The 27762-nt window shown below is 41.8% G+C and overlaps 2 protein-coding genes across 4 annotated transcripts in view; one reads left to right on the forward strand and one right to left on the reverse strand.

Moving 5' to 3' along the window:
* The first annotated feature begins 8701 nt into the window (after nt 1-8701).
* Nucleotides 8702-12963, forward strand: LOC106572409 (chemokine-like protein TAFA-4). 2 transcript variants are annotated; one of them, XM_014146548.2, is made up of 4 exons: nt 8702-8892; nt 9375-9530; nt 9738-9862; nt 11125-12963. In XM_014146548.2, exons 1-4 carry the CDS (start codon nt 8793-8795, stop codon nt 11134-11136), a joined length of 393 nt encoding a protein of 130 aa, XP_014002023.1. In that variant the 5' UTR covers nt 8702-8792; the 3' UTR covers nt 11137-12963. The 2 variants fall into 2 exon arrangements, with proteins under 2 accessions (XP_014002023.1, XP_045552148.1); XM_045696192.1 differs by lacking the exon at nt 11125-12963 and having other exon boundaries at nt 9738-10616.
* A 4486-nt stretch (nt 12964-17449) lies between these two features.
* Nucleotides 17450-27762, reverse strand: part of LOC106572407 (chemokine-like protein TAFA-1) — a 45300-nt gene continuing 34987 nt past the window's right edge. For both annotated transcript variants that reach the window (XM_014146546.2, XM_014146545.2), the window contains exons 3-6: nt 22244-22384; nt 18626-18750; nt 18392-18461; nt 17450-18287 (exon numbers count right to left, since the gene is read on the reverse strand). In XM_014146546.2, the coding sequence (XP_014002021.1) occupies nt 18426-18461; nt 18626-18750; nt 22244-22384 (302 nt within the window). In that variant the 3' untranslated portion in view covers nt 17450-18287; nt 18392-18425. The remainder of the gene's footprint in view (nt 18288-18391; nt 18462-18625; nt 18751-22243; nt 22385-27762) is intronic.

Below are 27762 nucleotides of genomic sequence, written 5' to 3' on the forward strand. Positions count from 1 at the left end.
GGAGCAAAAACGTTATTGAACAGACAGGTATGTTTGCTCTAGTGGAGGCTCCTTAGAGGAGGAAGGGGAGGACCATCCTCTTCACCAAATTTCATTAAAATATTGGAACATTAAAGTTATCCTTTTTAGATAAAACCTCTAAACGTATTCAGACGTCACCAAATAATTTATTAAAACCCTGTTTTGCAAAGGTCTACAGTAGCCTCAACAGCACTCTAGGGTAGCACCATGGTGTAGCCGGAGGACAGCTAGTTTCTCTCCTCCTCTGGGTACATTGACTTCGATACAAAACCTAGGAGGCTTGTGGTTCTCACCCCCTTCCGTAAGCCCTATTCGCACAGGACTAGTATTACTAGAGAACGTTGGTTATGTAATTATTTCCCCAGAATGTCCATTATTCCAGAGGACAATTCGGATGGGATTAGTGTTTTCCAAACTACCCCCCTGTAATTCTTACTTTCTTTTCAATAAATTGACAGTTATTGGAGGTTTCTTTCTAGGTGTGAAGATACTGTATTTCAACAAGTCCAGGTGACAACAGGGCTACACTGTTAACTAGAGTTTGGTTCCCAAGTTTTAGTATGATTTAGAAACTATCTTTGGTATAGTGTCACCATAATATTTGAATTGAGGAAGTGTGATCATAATCTTTAGGATATTTCATGTCCTAAATGACTGCATTCTTCAGATGTAAGCTAAATGGTGCATTTGAGTTTTAAGGTTTTGGATGAGGAAGTTAACCTGTCATTTCCAAATGTTTAGGTCAGTTGTATGCTGCTTTGCAATCTATTATTTTTATAATTTTTTTATTTATTTCACCTTCAGTTAAGAACAAATTCTTATTTTCAATGACGGCCTAGGAACAGTGGGTTAACTGCCTTGTTCAGGGGCAAAACGACAGGTTTTTACCTTGTCAGCTCGGGGATTCGATCTTGCAACCTTTCGGTTACTAGTCCAACGTTCTAACCACTAGGTGTTGCATTAAATCGGCACTATATGTTTTACTGATACATTTCACAATATTAAATTAATTCGCACAAAACATATGAACAAAAGTATTCACTGTGAAAGTTGATACATGTAGGCCATTAGCACTTTGTTCAATTTATCTAATCAGTTATTGTTTTCTTGCTCAAACCGCGAGCATCACCTGTCAAACTCAGATATTTCTCTCAAAACACAGGGATGTCAATTCCAACAGGACTAGTATTGTCAGATCTTGGAGTTCCCCAAAAAACTAGGCTATTCTGGCTGGAATTGTTATACTCCTGCCATGTAAAAATTACTGATATGGCAGATGCGGACAGGAGTAAAATTACAGATGTGGGGTTTTGTGCTCATGCACATAATTACATTACCCGACCTCCCCCAGTAAAAAGTAATTATGACAAATTCCGGAGGACCTCGTCCAACCTATCAGAGCTCTTCCAGCATGCTGTCATGTTGTCCACCCAATCAAAGGATCAGAGAATGAATCTAGTAATGAAAGCAGAAGCTACAGCTAGCGCTGCAGTGCATAAAATGTGGAGATTAGTTGACTCAAAGAGGAAAGACAATAGTTAACAGTTTTGAACAAATTAATTTATTCAAAAATGGAGAAGCAAGAGATGGCTATATTTTTATTTTCTTTCACTTACTTAGCTAGTGAATGTAGCTAGCTAGTTTAGCCAACTCAAACACCCAGCTCAGAGGGTTTGCTATGTTACTTAGCTGGCTATGGCTATCCAACACCGGAACTCTTCCAAGTAAGCTTTTGGTACCTGCCGGTAACTGCTAAATTGCTTGCTACCTGTACACTGTATTCCCTGATTGTAGCGGGTTTACTAACTCGTTAGTTCTAGTAGCTATGTTGACTTGACATTAGCTGACATGGTGACAACGATGTATGCTGTATGTAGTGGTTATGATATTTAGGTTTGACTATGAAAGTTTTTTTCGTCTGGTCACAGACCGCTGTTGTGTTCTGCACTTTAGTCCAGAAGCTAGGGGAAAAGGTGAGAGGAGGAGAGCGTGTAGATGCGAGAAAGAATTATCCAACGATCAAAGGGATGATGCTGTTTATATGTGGCTGCTATGATTTTAGTATCAGGTAGTAGCCTAAACCTATCGCTATTACTTTGAGCTGGGTGAATGGAATATGAATGACAGTCATCCAATATGCTGTAATAGAAATAAGTAATAGAAATAAGGCAAAAATATAATCGTCCTCCCTCATCTTAAATGCACTGACCGCCACTGGTTTGCTCCCATTTGATGGTGTGGGGTGGCTTGAAGCAATGAGTGATGTACTTAAAGGACAGTGGTCATGCTGACATCGTTCCCCAACCCATCCCCATTTTCAACTTGTCTTTCAGTACAGCACCATTTCCGTTCAATTACTGAATGCAGCCCTGGTACAGGATTCATACCCCGCAGTGAGTGAGCAGATCAAATGTACCCACACACTATCACTGTGTTAAATCAGCATAAGCTCCTTAGTCCTTACGTGTCATATTGAATGAGGTTTGGTGTGGTATGGAGAAAGATGGTTTCTTGATTAAGTTGTTAAATGACGAGAAAGCCGCATGGCATGCTAAACAGTCAGTATCATGTGAAAACTGGTGTCTTGTGCCCTCATGTAGTCATTAAGCTCTGGGGAAGTACATCATACCCATTCATACGTTTTGCCCCAGTAGCGACTGCATGAAGATATGATACCTGTGTTTTTCCAAATTAGTCCATCAATGATGAGAGGATAGCTCTGAAGCATGGGCTGGAATATATTTCAACAGCAGTGAGAGATATTTCTCTCTAACCCTTCTATTTTTCTGCCTCGGACTGTATCCTGTTCAACGTTAATAGTCTGAATTGGAGTGACTTATCACGCGGTTTCGTCTGTTTTCGGATCAAATATGAGGTGGCTACTGAACAGAAACAAACTCAAGGAAATCAATAATTATTGAGGAGGGGACTCTTTCAACCATTATTTCCAGCATTATATCTAGCCTATTGCGCATTGATGTGGACAACATTTTTTGATGTAGGAACCACGGTTTTTAGGGGTTAATACGAAATTAGCTCTGTAAAAGGCAAAGAAAGATACGAACAGAGTGAAGTGTAGGCATACTTTATCATGCATGAGAATGTTTTCCTCTCAATAGTGAGTGCGTTCTTGGACCGATAAACTGTCTGGTTGATGGACGGCAACTTCAAGAAACAATCAGGAAAGTAGCCTAGGTGCTAGCTGTCATCACAATGATATATGGCTCTATAGGTAAGTGAGTATTCATATCTAAATTGAATCCATTGTTTCATGAATGTGATTAAACACTATCGTGATCAGAAAATGACAGACTGCTTTATCTGCAAACAACTGTCAGTCGAATGATCTGAAGCTGCAGCGTTGTTCATTAAATTCTAAACACCTTGGAAAGTATTTGATTTTTATACACACCACCATTCAAAAGTTTGGGGTCACTTAGAAATGTCCTTGTTTTTGAAAGAAAATCATATTTTTTTTGTCCATTTAAAATAACATCAAATTGGTCAGAAATACATTGTAGACATTATTAATGTTGTAAATGACTATTGTGGCTGAAAACGGCTGATTTTTTTTTAATGGGATATCTACAGTCGTGGCCAAAAGTTTTGAGAATGACACAAATATTCATTTTCAAAGTCTGCTGCCTCAGTGTCTTTAGATATTTTTGTCAGATGCTACTATGGAATACTGAAGTATAATTACAAGCATTTCATAAGTGTCAAAGGCTTTTATTGACAATTACATGAAGTTGATGTAAAGAGTCAATATTTGCAGTGTTGACCCTTCTTCTTCAAGACCTCTGCAATCCACCCTGGCATGCTTTCAATTAACTTCCGGGCCACATCCTGACTGATGGCAGCCCATTCTTGCATTATCAATTGACCACAAGTTCTCAATGGGATTAAGGTCTGGGGAGTTTCCTGGCCATGGACCCAAAATATTGATGTTTTGTTCCCCAAGCCACTTAGTTATCACTTTTGCCTTATGGCAAGGTGCTCCATCATGCTGGAAAAGGCATTGTTCGTCACCAAACTGTTCCTGGATGGTTGAGAGAAGTTGCTCTCGGAGGATGTGTTGGTACCATTCTTTATTCATGGCTGTGTTCTAAGGCAAAATTGTGAGTGAGCCCACTCCCTTGGCTGAGAAGCAACCCCACACATGAATGGTCTCAGGATGCTTTACTGTTGGCATGACACAGGACTGATGGTAGTGCTCACCTTGTCTTCTCCGGACAAGCTTTTTTCCGGGTGCCCCAAACAATCAGAAAGGGGATTCATCAGAGAAAATGAATATACCCCAGTCCTCAGCAGTCCAATCCCTGTACCTTTTGCAGAATATCAGTCTGTCCCTGATGTTTTTCCTGGAGAGAAGCGGCTTCTTTGCTGCCGTTCTTGACAACAGGCCATCCTCCAAAAGTCTTCGCCTCACTGTACATGCAGATGCACTCACACCTGCCTGATGTCATTCCTGAGCAAGCTCTGTACTGGTTGTGCCCCGATCCCGCAGCTGAATCAACTTTAGGAGACGGTCCTGGCGCTTGCTGGACTTTCTTGGGCGCCCTGAAGCCTCCTTCCCAACAATTGAACCGCTCTCCTTGAAGTTCTTGATGATCCGATAAATGGTTGATTTAGGTTCAATCTTACTGGCAGCAATATCCTTGCCTGTGAAGCCCTTTTTGTGCAAAGCAATGATGACGGCACGTGTTTCCTTACAGGTAACCATGGTTGACAGAGGAAGAACAATGATTCCAAGCACCACCCTCCTTTTGAAGCTTCCAGTCTGTTATTCGAACTCAATCAGCATGACAGAGTGATCTCCAGCCTTGTCCTCGTCAACACTCACACCTGTGTTAACGAGAGAATCACTATCATGATATCAACTGGTCCTTTTGTGGCAGGGCTGAAATGCAGTGGAAATGTTTTTTGGGATTCAGTTAATTTGCATGGCAAAGAGAGACTTTGCAATTAATTGCAATTCATCTGATCACTCTTCATAACATTCTGGAGTATATGCAAAATGCCATCATACAAACTGAGGCAGCAGACTGAAAATTAATATTTGTGTCGTTCTCAAAACTTTTGGCCACGACTGTACATAGGCGTTCCGAGGCCCACTATCAGCAACCATCACTCCTGTGTTCCAATGACACGTTGTTAGCTAATCCAAGTTTATCATTTTGAAAGGCTAATTGATCATTAGAAAAACCCTTTGCAGCTATGTTAGCACAGCTTAAAACTGTTGTGCTGATTTAAAGAAGCAATAAAACTGGCCTTCTTTAGACTAGTTGAGTATTGTGAGTTTGATTACAGGCTTAAAATGGCCAGAAACAAAGACATTTCTTCTTAAACTCCTCAGTCTATTCTTGTTCTGAGAAATGAAGGCTATTCCATGCGAGAAATTGCCAAGAAACTGAAGATCTTCTACAGTGCCGTGTACAACTCCCTTCACAGAACAGCGCAAACTGTCTCTAACCAGAATAGAAAGAGTGGGAGACCCCTGTGCACAACTGAGCAAGAGGACAAGTACATTAGTGTCTAGTTTGAGAAACAGACACTTCACAAGTCCTCAAATGGCAGCTTCATTAAATAGTATCCGCAAAACACTCAACGTTAACAGTGAAGAGGCGACTCCGGGATGCTGTCCTTCTTGGCAGAGTTGCAAAGAAAACGCCATATCTCAGACTGGCCAATATAAAGAAAAGATTAAGATGGGCAAAAGAACACAGACCCTGGACAGAGGAACTCTGCCTAGAAGGGGAGTTGCAGCAATAAGACAAGACTGTAAAGGTATAAACAAAACAAAAACGTCTAGGAGCAACAACGTCTCAGCCGCGAAGTGGTATGCCACACAAGCTCATAGAATGGGACCACCGAGTCCTATAGCATGTAAAAATCTTCTGTCCTTGGTTGCAACAATCACTATCGAGTTCCAAACTGGTCCAGGAAGCAACGTCAGCGCAAGAACAGTTCATCTGAAGCTTCATGAAATGGGTTTCCATGGCCGAGCAGCCGGATACAAGCCTAAGATCACCATGTGCAATGCCAAGCATCGGCTGGAGTGGTGTAAAGCTCGCTACCATTGGACTCTAGAGCAGTGGAAATGAGTTCTCTGAAGTGATGAATCATGCTTCACCATCTGGCAGTCCACGGGACGAATCTGGGTTTGAGGGATGCCAGGAGAATGCAACCCCCCCCCAATGCGTAGTGCCAACTGTAAAGTTTGGTGGAGGAGGAATAATGGTCTGGGACTGTTTTTCATGGTTCAGGCTAGAGCCCTTAGTTCCAGTGAAGGGAAATCTTAACGCTAAAGCATACAATGATATTCTATACGATTCTGTGCGTCCAACTTTGTTGCAGTTTGGGGAAGGCCCTTTCCTGTTTCGTAATGACAATGTCCCCGTGCACAAAGCGAGGTCCAAACAGAAATGGTTTGTCGATCGTTGTGGAAGAACTTGACTGGCCTGCACAAAGCCCTGACCTCCACCCCATCGAACACTTTTGGGATGAATTGGAATGCCGGCTGCGAACCAGCCCTAATCCGCCAACATTAGTGCCCAACCTCACTAATGCTTTTGTGGCTGAATGGAAGCAGGTCCCAGCAATGTTACAACATCTAGGGGAAAGCCTTCCCAGAAGAGTGGAGGCTGTTATAGCAGGAAAGGGGGGACCAACTCCATATTAATGCCCATGATTTTGGAATCAGATGTTTGATGAGCATTTGTCCACATACTTTTGGTCATATCCTGCCTGTTTGGCCCTGTCCGGGGGTATCATCGGATGGGGCCACAGTGTCTTCTGATCCCTCCTGTCTCAGCCTCCAGTATTTATGCTGCAGTAGTTTATGTGTCGGGGGGGCTAGGGTCAGTCTGTTACATCTGGAGTATTTCTCTTGTCTTATCCGGTGTCCTGTGTGTATTTAAATATGCTCTCTCTAATTCTCTCTTTCTCTCTTTCTGTCTTTCTCTCGGAGGACCTGAGCCCTAGGACCATGCCTCAGGACTACCTGGTATGATGACTCCTTGCTGTCCCCAGTCCACCTGGCCGTGCTGCTGCTCCAGTTTCAACTGTTCTGCCTGCGGCTATGGAACCCTGACCTGTTCACCGGACGTGCTTGTTGCACCCTCGACAACTACTATGATTATTATTATTTGACCATGCTGGTCATTTATGAACATTTTAACATTTTAACATTTTGACCATGTTCTGTTATAATATCCACCCTGCACAGCCAGAAGAGGACTGGCCACCCCTCATAGCCTGGTTCCTCTCTAGGTTTCTTCCTAGGTTTTTGGCCTTTCTAGGGAGTTTTTCCTAGGGAGTTTTTCCTAGCCACCGTGCTTCTTTCACATGCTTTGCTTGCTGTTTGGGGTTTTAGGCTGGGTTTCTGTACAGCACTTTGAGAATATCAGCTGATGTACGAAGGGCTATATAAAAATAAATTTGATTTGATTTGATGTAGCGTAGCTCTATTTCACCAGGTGTTGAAGAACACAATCTTTTTTAGATACTGTAGGCCTAATATCAAAGCAGATTTTCTCTTTAATATTGAGTTTGACGGGTGGCCGAGATTGTTTTTTATTACAATGGGAGCAGATACACTATGGACCAAGGGGGAAATAATTATTAGATATGTTTGCCATAAATCCACATTAATTCAAACACATTCTTGTCTATCTAATGCTAGTCTTGTCTGTGGTGTTTGATACAGTATGTGATCACCTTAGTAGGTTGCATCACTGAGGTAGGCTACCTACTGCATACAGACACAGTGACGGGTTTAAGACCTTGTTGAAGAACAGATGCTGGTTAAAAATACAGTAGTTAATACTCCTGATATCCTTCTTCTGGGAGAATCTCTGAGCAACAGCAGTAGGTTAACTTTTTTTCTCCCAATGTTCTCTGCATTATTCAGCACTGTAATTAAATGTAAAAGAAGAAATCCTTGTCCTAGTTTTTCTGGGACGACTTGGTTGTGTTGGAAATACTTGCGGTTATTTAGGGTATTGTTGTGGACTGGGTGAGGGGGTTTGTGAGGTAGAAGTTCTCAGAGGGTTGTGAAAGGGTGGTATGGCCTAGGTTATTGGGTCAGGAAATCCTTACATACTGTATAAAGATATATATTGAAGTTGAAAACTCGTGTAACATAGTGTGTTTGAATGTGGAATCACTTTAAAATAACCTATATATAAACGAGACAGACAACGGAATTGGCTACAGAGCAGGCCATCAGACATCAAAAGTTCAAGAACCTGCAGCGCTGAATGGGCCTATACTATGGCAGCACTGTAAACACTATACCAGTTGGTGGCTCAGTCTGACCGTTGGTGGTCTCAGCAAGCTGGGTCTAACACCACTCATGGGTGCAGTCAGATAGGCTAACTGTTGATTGAATACAAATGTTTGGTCCATGTCCCTCATGAGTTTAGCTCTTCTCACCTTTTGTCCCAATAACTGTTTTTTTTAACCACTGGGTGGCAGTAATTGTATGTCGTATTGTATTGTGTCTTTTATCAAGCTTTCATAAAACTTCATGATGAAATGTAGACACAATATGTAGATATAAAAGTGTTAAACTAACATTTTTCTATTTTAAGAAATCAAATATTTGAAGTAGCTGTAAGCAAAGTATTTGAACTAATACTGAATATTCTAACAGACGTTTCAGACCCCATCCCCCATACTGTGCGATGGCTGATGTATCATACCTTCCCACTAACAACATATTTCTCTGTTGTTGCTTGGCTGACAGGATGAAGGTTATTAGCTGAGAGATGGCGTGGCCGGTACACTGGGGCGGCCTCCTGCTCTGCATAGTGATCCTCTACTGCCAACCAATGTCCACCGGCAACCACAGCCCCTTGGGGCAGTCGGGTAGGTACCAGAGCCAGCCCACACCAGCCCCTCCCCTGGCCCCCAAAAGACTCATTATGGCTCCTGGCCACCAGTATGCCTAGCTCTACTGGGAACTGAGCACGGCCAATACTAATGAGGTGAAAAGAGATGTTTGGTCTGGTCTGTATGGTAGAATTTAAACACAGCATATGCTGATGCTGCAATTACTGTACAGCGACTGTAGGAAGATACTACAAAATACTACAATAATCAGCTACACATTCATAAATAACAAACAGGTAATTGTCAGTAATTTATTCTCTTCCCTTTAATAACCAAGTGTTCAAAAACACTACAAGAAAATGCTCAACAACAAAAAAGTGATCAAATGAAGATCCTACATCTGTATGTGAAGGCAGGGACGTGTCTTTTTGACAGATTTTAAGGACTGGTTTAATTTTTTTCATCTATGTCTATGCATGCTAGTCAGGTTACCACCTTTCCTAAACCCTTTGTCTCAGATTCATCACAGGTAAAGACAGGTACCTGTGAAGTGGTGGACGCCCATCGCTGCTGCAATAAGAACAAGATTGAGGAGCGCTCTCAAACTGTCAAGTGTTCCTGCTTCCCTGGCCAGGTCGCTGGGAAAACAAGGGCAATGCCCTCTTGTGTTGAAGGTAGGATGCTTCATATAAGATGGTAGAGTTTCAGTACTTCAAGGGTTTTTATTACAACAACATATTGTCAATGTTACAGTTATCTCGCCCGTTTTTCCAGGCGGAAATCAGTGTTTATTGAAGTGCTCTCCAAACAACACGCTGCAACTCATCTCATTTCAAGTGACTGACTGCCCACTGTGCTGTGTTCTCTCCTGTTCTTTTCAGCATCCATCATGCTTCAGAAGTGGTGGTGCCAGATGCAGCCCTGTCTAAAGGGAGAGGAGAGTAAAGTACTGCCTGATCTCAATGGCTGGTCCTGCAGCTCTGGAAACAAAGTCAAGACCACCAAGGTGAGTTTATGTGAAGGGACAGCAAAGGAAATTAAATGAAGGACTTTGAATTCATGCATTATTACAGTACAGTTGGAAGGCAATGAAACCAACCTATTAAGAAAACAATCATTAAATGACAAGAAAACTATACATCTGTTTCAACTAGTATTACATCAGGGAAAAGGCACCAATGATACATACATGCTTCAAAGTGGTCCCTGTGTAAAGATGATGATAAATAACCTAATGAAATTATTGATTGTTTTGTCTCTCTCTCTCTCTCTCTCTCTCTCTCTCTCTCTCTCTCTCTCTCTCTCTCTCTCTCTCTCTGCACCCCTCCCCCATGAAGCTTAATTATGTTTGCACATCTAGCTAATGCAAAGATTGAATGACAGCGTTTGTGCAGAATCATCACATGCGTTTACAGTACATGCAATAAGCCTTGCTTTGATGATAAAATATCCCACAATCTGGCATGATTACTGCTCCCAGTCAGTCACAGAGGGCTAAGCAAGCTTTATTTGGTAATTCTGTGTGAGATGGGGCCAAAAGGACAAACATGAAATGAGACCGTTTTATACATGTAAACCAGCTGATACAGAGATCTAAATGGAATGTAATTCAATCTGACAGCCTTTCATGCCAGTGGACAAACTGCTGCCTTTAGGAATGTGCAAATCTGTGATGTCTTGCCTTTTATCAGCTTGAAATATATATGCAGTAGGGAAACCTATCATGAGTCAAGTCAAAGGGAATAGAAAAACAGCTGAACATATACTGCATAAAGTAATTAATGAATAAAAACTGAAACAAACATTCCAACATGAATCTTTCTGGACAGGTATTCTATACCCATCTGATTTTATAGTTGCCCCAGGAAGAAACTCTGTTCTGCCATTTCCCTGTCCACTACATACACTATGTCTAAGATTTGGATCAGGCAGTAGAAATAATGATTTCTAGTGAAGGCTGTTGATACAGGGTGACCCAGCATTTAATAGACCTTTCAGAAGTTCCTGGATTGCACCCTGTTGCAGGGTTTGTTGTTGTTGTTGCTTTAACTGTATTTGAGGTTTAAAAAGGCTTCTGCAGTTTGTAATTTCCACTTAAAAATTTCAGACTTGAATTTCTCTTATGAAAAATGTATCAACCCTTACAAAAATGTCCATTAATTAGAATCCACATAATAATTCACTTTTCCTGTTGCTGCAGGATTAATTTCCTGCTGTGGCAAACTGACTCTAAGATTCTACATCTGTTCTTCCTTTTACCTTTTCCAGGTAGCGCGGTAGCAAAAACCCATCTCAGCCAATCGACTGAGACCCTGAATGTGCCCTGGCCTACAGTAAATCTCACTCGTTTTTTTCTTTGAACAAAGTGAAGATCTCGTGCAGTTCCTGGGATACAATTATGAATACACTAGCAAATGAGCAGCCCTACCAGATAAATAAAGTGACTGGTGTGAATGAAAAGGATAACTCAAAAGGAACTCAAGGAGCCTGTGCAATAAAGTATGTATCCCTACTCCCCTGCCTGTGTCCTCTGAGAGACAGAGATGGGGGGCAGATAAAAACATCATCTCTCAATTGGATTCCATATTGTGTTCTGTCAGAGGGACATTGTCTTTCAGTGAGAGATAAATGCTGAGCTGATGATTGCTGTATGCATTGTCTGTTTGGATGAGTCACACCCAGAGAGACAACTGGACATTTGAAATAGATTGTGAACTTGGACCAATGACTATGAACAGAGGCTCTTGTCTTGACTGTCTCAATGAAGCAATGTGCCCTGCTATTGATGAGTGGAAGCTCATTTGATTTGGGCATTCTTATCAATATGTTTTGTGGAGAGACGCTGTCTTCATTTGTTTTGGGCATTCTTATTGATACTTTTTGTTTAGAGACACTGTCATTTGATTTGTCCTGTCCAACATTTTGGAGGAAAGGGCCTGACATGCCTGGGCTGCTCCTCGAGATACTCCAGATTCAGCCACACACACTCACACATGCAAGGATGTGATGGCATGGAAATGAACATGGAACTCAGATGCAAAACAACGGCTGTTTGAAATGCTAATCACTAGGAGAGGAGGAGAGAGGAAAGGGGCTTCTTCAATGCCGACAGTATTTACATCACGCATTTGTTTGTCTTTCTAACTGCTGTCTCCTGTTGAGAGGACCTCTGTTATAGTAATGATGTGAAATGGTGCAGAATTGCCTGTGCCTTCAAGCAAATTGTGGCTACAAGCAAAATAGAACATTCACTCTACTGTCATTTACTTTCCTCAGTTTCTGTCCTCTCAACACTTTTTGTACATCTATGCTTACTCATAATAATTGACATTCTTTTGTTCATTCTTTTAAAGTAGTTTGAGAAAGCAGGAGAGTTTTTACAGTTTAACATGACAATGCAGAAATGTTACAGAGCTTCACTGATAAAAACCTACTTATTCCCAAAACAACATCCCATCAGAACATGCCAAACAGCCATTCAAATTCAGCTTGTCAAGCCTAACATAAGAGGTGTTTGCTCACCACCGCCAAAATTATTACCCTGTAAAATGATTTGGCAATTATATCTTCTGAGCTGTCACAAAGGATCAGATGTAATGTTGTGTTTATGACATAATAATTAATGCTAGTGTAAATGATGCCTAACCTACAGTTTTACTCAACACAAATATTTATCTTCCTAATTTATTCAGCACAACTTTCTCTTAATGACCTAGAGAGGACACAGCTAATTAATAAAGTGTGAATATGATAAATACAAGCCATTATTGCGCTGTGTGTTTGTGTGCATGCATGTGGGTGTGCGTGTTTTGCCTGGGGAGACAATAATTAAAATCCCACTGGTTTTAAAATGCCTCCAACTTACTCAGTGCGATAGACTGAGTGTAATTTGGTTATGGCTCAAAGATATGTTCCATGTGTCTTGTCATGTGCATGATGTCTAGAATTGAAATTGCATTTAACATAATTAGAGAGTTGAACAATTATATTTTAATGAATATAATATTAATTGGAATAACAATGTTGGTTCATCTGCCTGTGTTTAATTCATGTATAGTGCATGCATGGTCATGCGTCATAGTTGTACTGTAGGCAGATTGATGCATACTGGAGCTACTTGTAATCAAATACATAAAACCATAGTTTAGTCTCTCCCTGTTTTCATTGTGCTGTGATGTTAATGATATCATATGGTAACTATGACATTTTCTGAAGTTAACATGGGTATAAATTATTTCATATTTAAAATGCATGATGTAAAATACACTTTGACTTATAAAGCAACCGTCCTATTAGTACAGCCTAATTTCCTGAACTATTTTGAAAGTATCTTGCTTGTGGATAATTGTAATTTACTGTCACACTCTTTTAAAGTAAACATGTTGAGCTCACAACAGAGGAAAATAACCCCACAGCAAGACACAACAGATAGGGAGAGCACACAAAGACTCAGGCACTGCCTGTTTTCATGAGTAATATTGGTGTAACGTTATGTCCTATTGTTACCAAACATGAGTATGCTATCCACAGCAAGATGTATCTTCTCCAGAAAATCCCTCAACATGCATTTTACAGTTAATCAATTATTAACCTTTGTCTTCCGTGGGTTTACTTTACAAGGGGAAAACTGTGCGTTTAAACGTTTTGCCTCCTGAACATCAGCGGGGTAATGTTGATGTAAGGTACACTGAGTTTACAAGGTCAATGAGACAGGCCCACAACACATTAGCCCCATTTATACCTGCTTCTAACATGCATCCTTTGTCTTGATTTTATCCACATTCTGAATGTGCCCACATTTTTAGACAAGTGTAGACGACCACCTCCAGAGGTAGTCAGGGACCATTTGTATCTGGATATCAATCAATTTGAAACAGATCTGGATGATCTAACCATTTAAATCATAATTATACTGGTCTCTAAAATCATTGACAGGTAGCACCATTGACTTATGGCATCAATAATTGTCTTAAAGTAAATAAATGCATATTATTTTGAAAGGATATGTGTTAAATAATCTGCATACAGGGAGGCCCCAGGAAATCTGGTCACAATGTGGATACAGTGGACAGATAAGAGACAATTAAAAAAATGTTTTTATTATCTTTTAACCCCTTTTTCGTGATTTCAATCTTGTCTCATTGCTGCAACTCCCCAACGGGCTAAGGAGATGAAGGTCGAGTCATGCATCCTCCGAAACATGACCCGCCAAACCACGCTTCTTAACACCCGCTCACTTAACCCAGAAGCCAGCTGCACCAATGTGTCAGAGGAAACACAGTTTGATTGATGACCGAAGTCAGCCTGCAGGCGCCTGGCCTGCCACAAGGAGTCACTACAGCGTGATGAGCAATGTAAAGCCCCCCGGCCAAACCCTCCCCTAGCCCGGACGACGCTGGGCCAATTGTGTGCCACCCTATGGGACTCCAGGTCATGGCCGGTAATGACATAACCTGGGATCGAACCTCAGGCTGTAGTGACGCCGCAACCCTGCGATGCAGTGCCTTAGACCGCTGTGCCACTCGGGAGGCCAAGAGACACATTTTAATACCATGTGTAGATGCAACGGCTACAATGTGGGCACAATCAGAATGTGGATAAGATCAGGACAAGTGACTCATGTTAGAACTAGGTATAAGTGAGGCTATAGTCAGTCAGTTTCAACACATGTCAAAGCAGGTCACCACTGACACACTACCAACCCTGTAGATTTATCACTGTTTGTAAATGTGTTATTGTTTTTGTTTGCCTGATCAAGTCTTTAATCATTGATGGAGCCCAAATGGTTTGGCGGCACCAGCGTTCTCAGCATGAATGATTTAGATGAACGCTGGAGGAGCCGGGAGAGGAACCTGATGTCAACTTTAATTAGAATCGAGTTTGGTCCGCATTACCTTGACTTTGAAATCCCTGCATCCCACAGGGAAACAGGGAGACAGTGCCTGGTTTGAGAGGATGTGATTAGACTTGGTAATATCTTGGTGGCTGGCTGCTGCCTGTTGTACTTGGAGAGAATGGCAAACACTAGAGCAGTTTGTTTTACTCTACTGTAGGCTATGTACGGGGTCCGAGCTTAGTTTTCTTGCCAGTTGTCCACATAAACTACTGTACATGGCACATTCACCTAATGTAGTGGTGGCTGAAGTGGTGGTACACACTTATTAATTGACTCCATCTTGGTACAATCATTGACTTAATATCTGACACTACCCATCATGATATTGAGTTTGACTGACGTACAAAATGCGTAAATGGGTTGGTGCAGGTGTTGAGCATGAGCACTGTCAGTGTCACCCAGTTGGAATATGTTTATATCTAGAATATCCCATGGGGATCCAGCACTGAGGTGTAATAAGAACTGGAGACTGCATCCAAGATGTTCAACTATTGTTTTCAAGGTAATCTACTCACGCTCGTAGACGTCGATTCATGGACCGTCTACATCCGGGTTGCATCCGGTTTATACCGACCAACATCACATGTGCACTAGCGCACATGAAGCAGCGCAAGTAGCGACGACATCATCACATCATCCAAAAACAAGGCAGACATTGGATGAATATAATTTGTTAATATCTTGTGATGTGAAAAAAATATATGGATTTGTGCACAAAGGTGATGACTAAAGTGTCTCATTAGGAATTTTCAAATCGGACTTTTCTATGTGGCTGTTTATGGAAATTGTCTTTCTGGGGCGGGCATCAGTTAAACTGCAGTACCGAAGCAAAACTGTAGGAGTAGTCAAAACAGTTTCTAGATCAGAACCCTGGCCCCTTGGGATCCAGCAGAGAAGGGGTCCTATGGGTACCTCACGATTGTCCCCTGATGCCTCACTTACGTCCTGACAGAAAGTCAAGGTGGATCAACAACAGTTGCCACGTATTTGTCACAGTTCTGCACCCAAATGTGAGCCATCAGGCCCTGCGGGAGCAGCCTAGAGTGTGTCTGATTTTTATGGAGCTGGTGCTTCTTCAGAATCTCCTGCAGTTAGCTAACATTAAATTATCATTAGTGTCATAGTGTTTGGTAGTGTGATGGAGGATCTGTTTTACTGTCAAACAAACGACTTTAGTTAGAAACAGAATATGGCTGAATGTCAGATTCTGGGTAAGAGGAGAGCTGAATGAGACAATTGGAAGCTGCGGTTGAGTAGCCATTGGTAGGATGAGCAGCCATGTTGGGAATCTATCCAGGCCAGGGCACCGGGGTTATCACCCCTGTTCTAGCCACAAGATATTTAATGACCACTGAGTCAAGACCTCAGTTTCAACAGCTCTTCCACAGATAATTGAAGATGATAACTTTTCAGAGTGCTTCAATTTAGCCGATGATTCCCTCCATGAGACACAATGCTGCATACCATGGTTTCACCTTCAACTACTGTTCACCTCTGTCTCATTTATCTTTTTCACAGAATCCCAGTAGCCCAGTCCCACCAGCTTAATCTTTTCATCTGCAGCATGATTGTAAAGGGAGCCTTTAAAGGAAGCACCACCTCCATTAAACAGTGGTTTAGTAATTAATTTGCTTCCTTAGGCTGTGTGCTTACACAGGTACTGTATGTACACTAGCAGTTCATCAATAGTTGTTCAGATTGGAATACACTTTAGAACAGATTTCAGAATACAGTTAGGATACAGTGCCTTTACTTGCATGTTACTTTGTGCTGCCACTAGCCTTGCGTGTGCTGGTGCGATGTGATTTCAGTGTGTGTTTATACGCTGTGTTTGACCCACAAGCACAGATGGAGATTCCAGACAACATGTGCCAGAGAGCAACACTACTAAGAAAATCCCTTCAGGGTGTCTGGTGGTTTTACATCTCCCCGCTGACTGCTTGGTTCCTGGTGCTTTGTAATATAAAAATCTTTTATATAATCTGCTTCATGCTCCATTGGGTATCCTTTGTTGAGCGGAAGACTTCAGAGTAAATCTGTTTTTTATTGACTGTCCTTATTCGTCAAGTTAATTTCTTCTTTACAATGCGAGCAGAACACTTCAAAACCCCAGTCTGTTAGGGTAGAATTCCCAGAGTGCTGCAGCTCTGTAGCTACTGTTTTATGGATTCAACTGGTCTAGTAGGCTACCCAATACAAAAGATGCATGTACACGGGTGAACGTAGGCCGGTACGGTCCATTATGGCGCCCCGGCAAAATAAATAATGGGGGTACGCTATACCGGTAAAATGTGAGTCTATCACAATAATTAACACAAAATGCCAATAAAACTATAGGCTATTAAAACATTATTTAACATTACCACAGTGGTGTAGTGGAGGGTAAACAATGCAGTTTACCCACATTTTTAGAGGACTGGACAGTTTACCCACCTTTTGCAGAAAAATGCATTGAAAGTATAGGGACTGTCATTTATTTCACTACTACTTGGGCGGTAAGAAAATAAATATACTTTCACCTCTGAATGTACAAATTAAACATTGGTATTCTGGTCATGTGATTTCCTCTACTTACTTAACCCAGTTAGCAGGCTAGTTGATTGTGATCGTTGGGATTTCTGACATCTGTGGAGGCAATTATTATCCAGCTTTCATCACTTACGATAAGCTGATTTTGTTGATACTTCAAGCAGCCAATGCAAAATAGATATTTAATTACACAACACACCATAGTTTAATTTAATATTTATGCACAAAGCAATGGTAGACCTTGAATGTTGTTGAAGAATTTGACACACAAGGCATCTAAAGAAGTACAACAACAAAAAAACGTCGGCCTACTGTGTTTTTTGGTGAACACTCAACCGTTTGATGGATAACTGAACTATAAAAGAAAGCAACAGAGATGACCTAAGGAATTCAAGTACAAAAACAGTTTTGATAAAAGAAACATGTCTTGTTATTGGCCAAATGATCCCAATGTACATTTTCATCCTCACATGATCTACACCTATAGGTTATTGTATGTTTAAGAAACACTAGACCTTTGGCTGTGGTCTGGAATCTGGAACACATGGACAAGAACAGAACAGATCAGGGTTTGGAATCATTTACATCTCACCACCATCATACTGTAGACAATGTTCTTGTTCACATGAAGAGACTGAAACATGGTATAATACAGAATCCTGAGTCCCCACGGCAAGTACTTCCTCAAAGTAACCCAGAAATGTCTCTCTCTTTCGCCGAGTCTGTCTGAGTCTGCTGATACCAGAGAACGAAGAGCTGGGACAGTGGCGGCAGTAGATTCTCAGACGAATATCAGACGCAGTTCAGATGTGCTGTACATCCAAATGCAGTGTTCCATCAAATTACAACATTGTGAAATCACTGGGTTTCCCATTGCTATGCTTCAGCTGCATCATTCCTCAGTGCCCTTGAGCAGCAGTTTCTTTGAGAATTCACACCTTTCTATACAGGGAAGTTCACACGTATAACTGTAAGGTAAGCTGAATGTCTGGGTCCTTGGATTGATCTGAAACAAACAAAAGGGAGAGCACTCAGATATTGCGATACAGTATATTGAGGTGCAGCTAAAATAGTCTTGATTATTAGATGGTTTATGGTAAGATGGTATACATTAACAGCTCCATGGAAGATGGAACATCTAGAGTTAGAGGTATCCTTTGCTTGCAGGTTGTTGGGTGTTCTAAAAAAGAAAAGAGACAGTTCTCATATTCTTGAGTCAATACCTTGTGCCTTTGTCTGTCAATATAAAACTCTATTGGTCTGTTGGTGCAAATCTCCCATGACTGTACCTATCCCTCCTCCAATATAACTCTGATTCAAATTGTAATGAGAGGTTAATCTTACCCGGGTGGTTTTGATCTTGTTCCCAGCGTAACACATCCAGCCTGAGTTGTCAGGCAGCGTCTTGCATTCTTCATCCTCCAGGCAGGGCTCCATCTCGCACCACCACTTACCAATCACTATGGATGCTGCAGGCAACAAAACCATAAGGTGACCTGAGTATGTCTTACCCAGTGGAAACGGAGGCAATATGAGATAGCAGTATACCACTTGAAGATGGATTGGTGACTAGCACTGAAGCAACCTTAGGTGTATTTACAGTGGCTTGCGAAAGCATTCACCCCCTTTGGCATTTTTCCTATTTTATTGCCTTACAACCTGGAATTAAAAGGGATTTTTGGGGGGTTTGTATCATTTGACTTATACAACATGCCTACCACTTTGAAGATGCAAAATATTTTTTCTTGTAAAGAAAAAAATAAGACAAAAAAAATGAAAAAAAAAGCGTGCATAACTATTCACCCCTCCAAAGTCAATACTTTGTAGAGCCACCTCTTGCAGCAATTACAGCTGCAAGTCTCTTGGGGTATGTCTCTATAAGCTTGGCACATCTAGTCACTGGGATTTTTGCCCATTCTTCAAGGCAAAACTGCTCCAGCTCCTTCAAGTTGGATGGGTTCCGCTGATGTACAGCAATCTTTAAGTCATACCACAGATTCTCAATTGGATTGAGGTCTGGGCTTTGACTAGGCCATTACAAGACATTTAAATGTTTCTCCTTAAACCACTCAAGTGTTGCTTTAGCAGTATGCTTAGGGTCATTGTCCTGCTGGAAGGTGAACCTCCATCCCAGTCTCAAATCTCTGGAAGACTGAAACAGGTTTCCCTCAAGAAGTTCCCTGTATTTAGCGCCATCCATCATTCTTTCAATTCTGACCAGTTTCCCAGTCCCTGCCGATGAAAAACATCTCCACAGCATGATGCTGCCACCACCATGTTTCACTGTGGGGATGGTGTTCTCGGGGTGATGACAGGTGTTGGGTTTTCGCCAGACATAACGTTTTCCTTGATGGCCAAAAAGCTAAATTTTTGTCTCATCTGCCTAGAGTACATGCCTTTTGGTGAATACCAAATGTGTTTGCTTATTTTTTTCTTTAAGCATTGGCTTTTTTCTGTCCACTCTTCCGTAAAGCCCAGCTCTGTGGAGTGAACGGCTTAAAGTGGTCCTATGGACGATTACTCCAATCTATGCTGTGGAGCTTTGCAGCTCCTTCAGGGTTATCTTTGGTCTCTGTTGCCTCTCTGATTAATGCCCTTCTTGCCTGGTCTGTGAGTTTTGGTGGGTGGCCCTCTCTTGGCAGATTTGTTGTGGTGCCATATTCTTTCCATTTTTTAATAATGGATTTAATGGTGCTCTGTGGGATGTTCAAAGTTTCTGATATTTTCTTATAACCCAAATCTGATCTGTACTTCTCCACAACTTTGTCCCTGACCTGTTTGGCGAGATCCTTGGTCTTCATGGCGCAGTTTGCTTGGTGGTGCCCCTGGCTTAGTTGTGTTGCAGACTCTGGGGCCTTTCAGAACAGGTGTATATATACTGAGATCATGTGTCAGATCATGTGACACTTAGATTGCACACAGGTGGACTTTATTTAACTAATTATGTGACTTTAGAAGGTAATTGGTTGCACCAGATCTTATTTAGGGCCTAGCAAAGGGGGTGAATACATATGCACGCACCACTTTTCCGTTTCACTTTTTTTAAATTATTATTTCACTTCACCAATTTGGACTATTTTGGGTATGTCCATTACATGAAATCCAAATAAAAATCTATTTAAATTACAGGTTGTAATGCAACAAAATATGAAAAACGCCAAGGGGGATGAATACTTTTGCAAGGCACTGTAAAGCATTTCTTACATATATTTCAAATCAAAGAGAAAGCTAGACGTCTAGACATGTTAATTGAAAGAGGGGGCATAGCTGTAACTAATGCAGGACATATTCTTGCTCTGGAAAGAGAAAATTGCCTTAAATACAGGGTAAATGTCCAACACATCTTGGACGTCTGACAGAGAAAAATACCCTGTCAGTCCTGACAGACAAAAGAGAACTCAAATTCCCTCACTCTGTCTGTGTACTCTGCTCAGTAATTGTGGAAACATTTCCTAATGGTTAGAATCTAAAGAAGCATACAAGCAGGTGAGAAGTGATGCTTGTTGTCAGGGCCGGCCCCAGGCATAAGCGACATAAGTGACCCCAAAAAATGTAAAACAGTGGTCAAAACATTTAGGACACCTTCCTAATATTGAGTTGTTGTCCCCCCCCCTTTTGCTCTCAGAACAGACTCAATATGTTGGGGCATGGAGTCTACAAGGTGTCTAAAGCGTTTCCACAGTTGTGTCAAATTGGCTGGATGTCCCTTAGGTGGTGGACCATTCTTGATACACATGGGAAACTGTTGAGTGTGAAGAACCTGGGTAGAAACCTTAGATTTGTGTCGGGACTATATCTCATGGAAGGATGAAATAGTATCCAAATAACCTTTTTAATGAAAATATGTCAATCATTATTTGAATATGTTGGTAACCTGTTGTATAAAAGTGATAATGCCCTTGAAGCTGGTGTTTGGAGAATATATTGGCACCGTTTGCCAGCCCGACACAAAACAACACTCATGCCAATATATCCTCCAAAACCGGCTTCTCGGGCTTTATCACTTAACTATAGTAATTACGGACAAATACCAACTGGGTACTATTTTGTTAGTCACTTTCACTCAGAGATCATTAACATGGCATAAGTCATTGCAAAATGTGGAGAATTGCAGGAGATTAGCTTTAAAACTGCAAAAAATGTAGCTTCACCACATGGCAAAATGAGTATACAATTTTAGCATTTTCTCTCTACCCCACAGCATAGGAAGAAATACAGTATATAGACAGTAATATAGGCTACTACTGTCTTCTGTTGGATCTTTACTAGAGATGCTAAAATTGTGTCTCATCTGTCAAAAAGCCAATACATACAATTCATAAAGCAACAGTAGATTTCCACAGTACAAAATTAGGTAGTTGAGTATGGCCACAACTTCAGTAAAAGTTTTGTCTGAGTGTTCTTGGCTGTCCTAGTCTAAGTGGTTTTCCACTTGGACCTGTTCCTTACGGTGAAGAGGGTCACCGTGGTTTGTTGCCAGGAGTCTGATCGAACAAAGTTTATAGTGCATCTATTAAACAACAACTCCTTAGGCTGCTCTGTCTTAGACCTGGCACGAATCAAAACAAGATGCATAATACACAAAGAACCATTGCAACTTTCTCTAGGGAATGTACTGTATGCCATTGATGAAAGCGTATGTTCTATAAAACATTCTATACATTCTCTCAGGTTAATACTTCTGCAGTGAGCTAATCAAAAGAAAGGGATGGTGCATCTCTGTCTCTACTGGCCACCTGCTGTGTGAAATGCTATCCCAGATCTATTGGGAAAGGCTGAAGCATCATATACAATCCAAGTTATATATTGTACTACTTTTATGCAACCCTGATAAAAAAAATATTCAAGAACTGGTTCTATAAGCAGCATCGGTGTGTGCGAGTCCAATCAGTGATAGGGCACACCCTTCCCTTGCACCTGCATTGCCAATGGGGGTTGGGATGCTAGTCTTCGTCTACTCACCGTCGACACAGGAGGGTCTGTTCCTGGTGGTCCCTGCCACCTTCCCTGGTAGACAGGAACACTTGACTGTCTGGGACCGCTCCTCAATCTTGTTCTTATTACAACATCTGTGAGCCGCAATCACTTCACATGTTCCTCCTTCTAGGAAAGATAAACAACAGCAAACAAGTAAAAACTGTTCAAAATAACTTCTTAGGTTAGTCAATGGCAAAGTTAGATTTATGTAGCTACTGTATGTTGGTAGGCCCTTTGTTGGCATGTTAAATTCCTGTGTATGTTCTAGGCTTTATCTCAATATCAACATACTGTAGATGGTATCTCTTTATGCAAGATATCACAAGTGTATTACATGTGACAGCTATTAATATGTTTACCATAAACAAGGGCAATGTCTGTCGTGCGTTTTGTGCTTTGATTGAGTGAGGCCCCAGAGGTCCCTAGCTTGTGTGAGAGACTAGATAAAGACATTATCAGGATGAGAAGGCCTCCAGGGGCCCTCCCTCCGTCTCAGTCTGAATAATGTCCCTTCATGTAATTATCAGGAGGTTGGTTCACTTTGCCTACAGGACACCGTCCCCCGCCACCCCCCTCATCAGGCTGGCTGTCTTATTCTGCCTACGGAACATCTCCCTATCAGGATGCCCCACCTGCTGTCCTCAGCGGTCTGCCCCTACAACTAACACTAACAACACAAGTATGACCAATCCAATAATTAGGCCTGTCTGCCGACCAAAGACAAGGAAAGTTTATATGTGAATCAGGAGGTAAATATGAAATGTTTCCCATTTGGTGGAGTTTTTCGAGAGAAACGTATATGCCATTACGTTTTCAAAATGTGTTACGACTAGAGAATGTAATTGCAGAGCAGCAGTGGATATCACCTGCTGATGAAAGTAATACTATGGAACATATAACCTATGAGACTGGGTTGAATAATAATGCTATCACCTTACCCTGTGCAGTATCCAAAGATTAGTCAAATACAGTCAAATGACTTTTTCCCAACTAGATAGAAATGTAGATTTGTCTTCTAAGATGTACGATTTCAAGTGAGACCCATATTTGGAGTCAAAACCCAGATAGACATTTAAAAGAGTTTCAATTCAGGTTGGAGAGGAGTCGGTGTCAGCTTCATGCTATAATTCAGTGATCATGTTAAAGCCTGGAGAGATGATCTAACACGACCTCTCCTGAACCCTGGATGACCTCCTGACCCCTGATTGAAAGGACACCACACAGCCCATTCTCCTCTACTAATGACTGACTCACTCATTCCACCACCTCATCTCAATAGCAAGAGGATTTAGTTTAAACATTTTCAATACAACATGCAAAGAATTGTAGAGACTGCCAAACGTTACCATTATACGTTAGGGTTTAATTAGGATTTTTTATATACTTCACCCACACACTGCCTTTATACATAACATTGTGTTTTTCAGAGTGTGCATTGTACATCACCCTGTCAGCTATCTGAAGTGTTGTTTGAGCCTAGCTTGACTGAGAAGTGACTGCAAATAACAGCAATAGAGATTGGAAGCTCCGTTGGAGACAGCCTAGAGGTTTAATTGGCAGAAATAATTGTAATAGAATAATTAAACAATGGTAATTGACTAAGTTTAATTGAATGGGAGGAAATAAATTAAAGACCTTAGCTTTCCAAATCTCTCTGTCTGACCAGATTTCTCAATAATACCGTGTGGTTTCAGTGGGATTTTCATGACTCGAGGCCTTTGGCAGGAGTTGAGGGGAGACAAACTTTATCTCTGAACCTGTATGACAACGGGGCATGCTTGCACAATGATAATCCAGATTTTATTTAGCAGTGGAAGCAGTAGGCCATCAGCTAAAACAACAACAGCCCACAGGGGTTAGTTCTCTTTAATGCATCTTCTTAATTGCATAAGACAAGACCCAGATGAATCCTTTGATCTATTAAAAACCACACTACTCAACAGAATCCACTTTGTTCGTTGCTTACGTTGCTTGTTGAGAGGAGCAGCAACGAGAACAGGAGAAGTTTGAGTCTGGATATACTCTATATTTGGAAATCGTCACCTCTGAAGAATATATTAAAATCAAATAAAAATGCAAATAGGCTTGGTTATTTCCAGCTGGTAGGTGTATTCGGTGGCTTTAAACAAAAGTAATGTGAAACTGATGAGCGTTCTTTAAGCTCAGTCGGTGTGGCTCAGTTTGTGACTGCCACACTCTTAATGCTCCGAGACTCCATCTCTACGCACACACGCTGCATGCTCAGAGACCACATCTCTGCGTCAGGAATATATCAGGGTGAGATGGAGAATAACATGGCTGGAGATGAATAGTGCCTCATCAGGTGACGGCTGCTGGAGCCATGCCAGGATATAATTGTTTTCTGTATTTCCATTCCCTCTTCCATTATCAATCACTGAGAACAAAGTCAGCTGCCCTAATGACAAATGGCTTCAGAACTTGTGTGTGTGTGTTTGTGTAGTTATGTGTCTCATGGAAGCTGTGATATTGTATAAAGGTTGGGTGGGATGGTGTGCTTTCTGAAAGCACAAAATATCCCATCTCTCCCTGAAAAGCACATTATGTTAAGCAGGTCATGAGCCAGTTCCTGATCTCTTTCCTTATTGTTTCTCCCACTATTGTGTTGACTGGCAGAGAACAGGAATCCTGCTGAGACAGTCGTTCCAGGGGGTAGAGGGGTAATGCAGGCAGGAACAGGAGGGCTTCTGCTAGTAACGCACTATTTTAGTTGCCATACCATGCCATGTTTCTGCCAGTGCCCTCTTCCTGTCTGTACAGTAATCTAAACATTGGGTTTGTCAGAACACAGGTGCCATACAACCTGCAACCCAATAGGTCTGGGCCACATTTATTTAGCTAGAGACATCGACCTTTTGAAAAGGGGCTTGGGTGGCCTGGTTTGTGGGGGCTGCAGAGAAAGACATTTGTGTGGGCTCTTAATGTTTTAGGAACCCATGATTTGGACAGGTCACAACACCTGGTGGCCACAATAAATCAGTTTCTGAGGAGTAACAGAGGAGTAAATCAGTTTCTGAGGAGTAACAGAGGAGTAAATCAGTTTCTGAGGAGTAACAGAGGAGTAAATCAGTTTCTGAGGAGTAACAGAGGAGTAAATCAGTTTGAGGGGTCTGGAAAGCGAAATGAAAGCCAGTAGAAATGAGGAATTAGGACTTATTACCCCTGCTATAGAGGTTCATACTGTAGTGTCAACCCATGCATGACAATTACACACAACATTGACATTCTACAATTGCGTGGATCTAAGATTCTCTGTGCCTAATGGATGTGAACAGGGGCCATATGGGACCAATAAATGGCTATTCACCAGTGATGAAGCTGCTATTGCTCAGATGCAAATGTTCGCTACATCTCACTAGAAATGTCACTATATGCCGTAAGCATGCCAAGACTTGTTGTCTACTGTAATAAACACGTGTAAAGTAGTCTCCAGAGGATCTGACCGCATGTATTCTATCTCAATGGGTAGTGGGTACAATCTTTCCCTCTCCAGCAGTGTGTGTGTGTGTGTGTGTGTGTGTGTGTGTGTGTGTGTGTGTGTGTGTGTGTGTGTGTGTGTGTGTGTGTGTGTGTGTGTGTGTGCACGCTAGTCTAAAACAAAATATGAACCTCCAATTGAATGTACTGTGCTCTCTCTGCTGTGTTTCACACTGCCATCCACTTGGAAAGCCTTAGACGCTCAATTTAGCAGGTAACATGGCTCTTTTCCGAGGTTCTGTGGACGCACACGTACTACGTTGTGAATGGTTCTTTCCCATATACACACACATCTCCACGAGTTCTGGCAAACCACAGCCCATGTTTGGAATGGAAGTAGCCAGCCTCTCACCATTAAATAGAAGATTCGCTCAAGGTGACCTGTAATAGGCCGCGCTCACAGTTCATTCTCTGTGTCCATGCCAGCAGGCTACCACAGCCCTGTCACTGGCAGGAAATGAGACAACCAGATTAGAGAATGTCAAATTAATGCAGATGGAAGACAGTGAGAGTCACAAAACACAAGCCTGCATGGTGTCAAATTGAAAGACTAGGTTTTTCAACCCAGTAAAGTCCTTGCAGGGCTGTTGTTATTCTGGTCTCAAATGCTTGGGAAGAACATGGAGAGAACTATTGCATGATAAATTGTGTGCCAATCATGACAAATTTGTTTCTGCAAAAAAGAAAAACGGATGATAACATGATATGATGCCAATCATAAATGACATCTAGATGAATCGTGTGAGTCATGGGAGAGAAAACTAAAACGGAATAGCTGAATGTTATGAACAATGTAAGATCAATGTTTTCTTTTCTCTCTTAGAGCAAATAACATGGATTTGAAAAGCGCTAAGAAGTCCTAATAACGCACTGATCAAGAAGGCTAAATCGGGATTCGACAGTCCCTTCTTGTGTGTGTGTGGTGTGTAAGGGTGTGTGTGTTTACTTTTACCCTCCCAGACCAGAAAGAATTACTCTCCCCCTCTGAATTGGATTTAGCAAAGTACTTTTTCACAGCATGCACAATTTACACATGGCTGAAGAAAAATATAAATTGCTACTCAGAAAAAGTACGGCCCATGAGAAAATTAATATAAGCAAGGACATTTATGAAATATATGACTGGCAGCACTGTCACTTAACAGCAGTAGCATCTCCGTCCTCTTAGTAGTTATTTTGCATTTCAATAAAGTATTGTCCATTCTCAGAGGCCCGTTGCACCTGACCATATCTTTTACCCTCCTGTGTTAAAGATGCATGAAAACAGCATGGAACAGAGGAACCAGAGAGAGGAAGGGAGGAGAGGAACCAGAGAGAGAAAGGGATGAGGAGAACCAGAGAGAGGGATCCGAGAGGGAACGGTAGGAGAGGAACCAGAGAGAGAAAGGGAGGAACCAGAGAGAGAAAGGGAGGAACCAGAGAGAGAAAGGGAGGAACCAGAGAGAGAAAGGGAGGAACCAGAGAGAGAAAGGGAGGAGAGGAACCAGAGAGTGGAAGGGAGGAGGGGAACCAGAGAGAGGAAGGGAGGAGAGGAACCAGAGAGAGAAAGGGATGAGGGGAACCAGAGAGAGGGATCCGAGAGGGAACGGTAGGAGAGGAACCAGAGAGAGAAAGGGAGGAACCAGAGAGAGAAAGGGAGGAGAGGAACCAGAGAGTGGAAGGGAGGAGGGGAACCAGAGAGAGGAAGGGAGGAGGGGAACCAGAGAGAGGAATCCGAGAGGGAACGGTAGGAGAGGAACCAGAGAGAGAAAGGGAGGAATGAGAGAGAGAAAGGGAGGAATCCGAGAGAGAAAGGGAATGGGTTTTTCTATTTGCATCTGAGCCTCAAAACCTGTCTCCACAGCTGTCACACAGGGACGCAAAGGCTGCTGTAAAACTGGTATTGATCAAGGGCATAAAATCATATTCTCAGTCTTGAGGAGGAGGATCCTTATGTGACAAAATGCCCATGGTGATTTGCTATGGATATACTGTATGTGTTGTTGGGCGTGACAGCAAACTACAGCAGC

The sequence above is a fragment of the Salmo salar genome, chromosome ssa15, assembly GCF_905237065.1.
Source record: "Salmo salar chromosome ssa15, Ssal_v3.1, whole genome shotgun sequence".
NCBI classification, from domain to species: domain Eukaryota; kingdom Metazoa; phylum Chordata; class Actinopteri; order Salmoniformes; family Salmonidae; genus Salmo; species Salmo salar.

What these genes read in the sequence shown, in the direction of transcription:
- LOC106572409 (XM_045696192.1), top strand. Translation starts at nt 8,793, where the DNA reads ATGGCGTGGCCGGTACACTGGGGCGGCCTCCTGCTCTGCATAGTGATC. An exon ending in CAGCCCCTTGGGGCAGTCGG is followed by an intron (nt 8,893 to 9,374) that starts GTAGGTACCAGA and finishes CCTTTGTCTCAG; the next exon opens with ATTCATCACAGGTAAAGACA. An exon ending in AATGCCCTCTTGTGTTGAAG is followed by an intron (nt 9,531 to 9,737) that starts GTAGGATGCTTC and finishes TGTTCTTTTCAG; the next exon opens with CATCCATCATGCTTCAGAAG.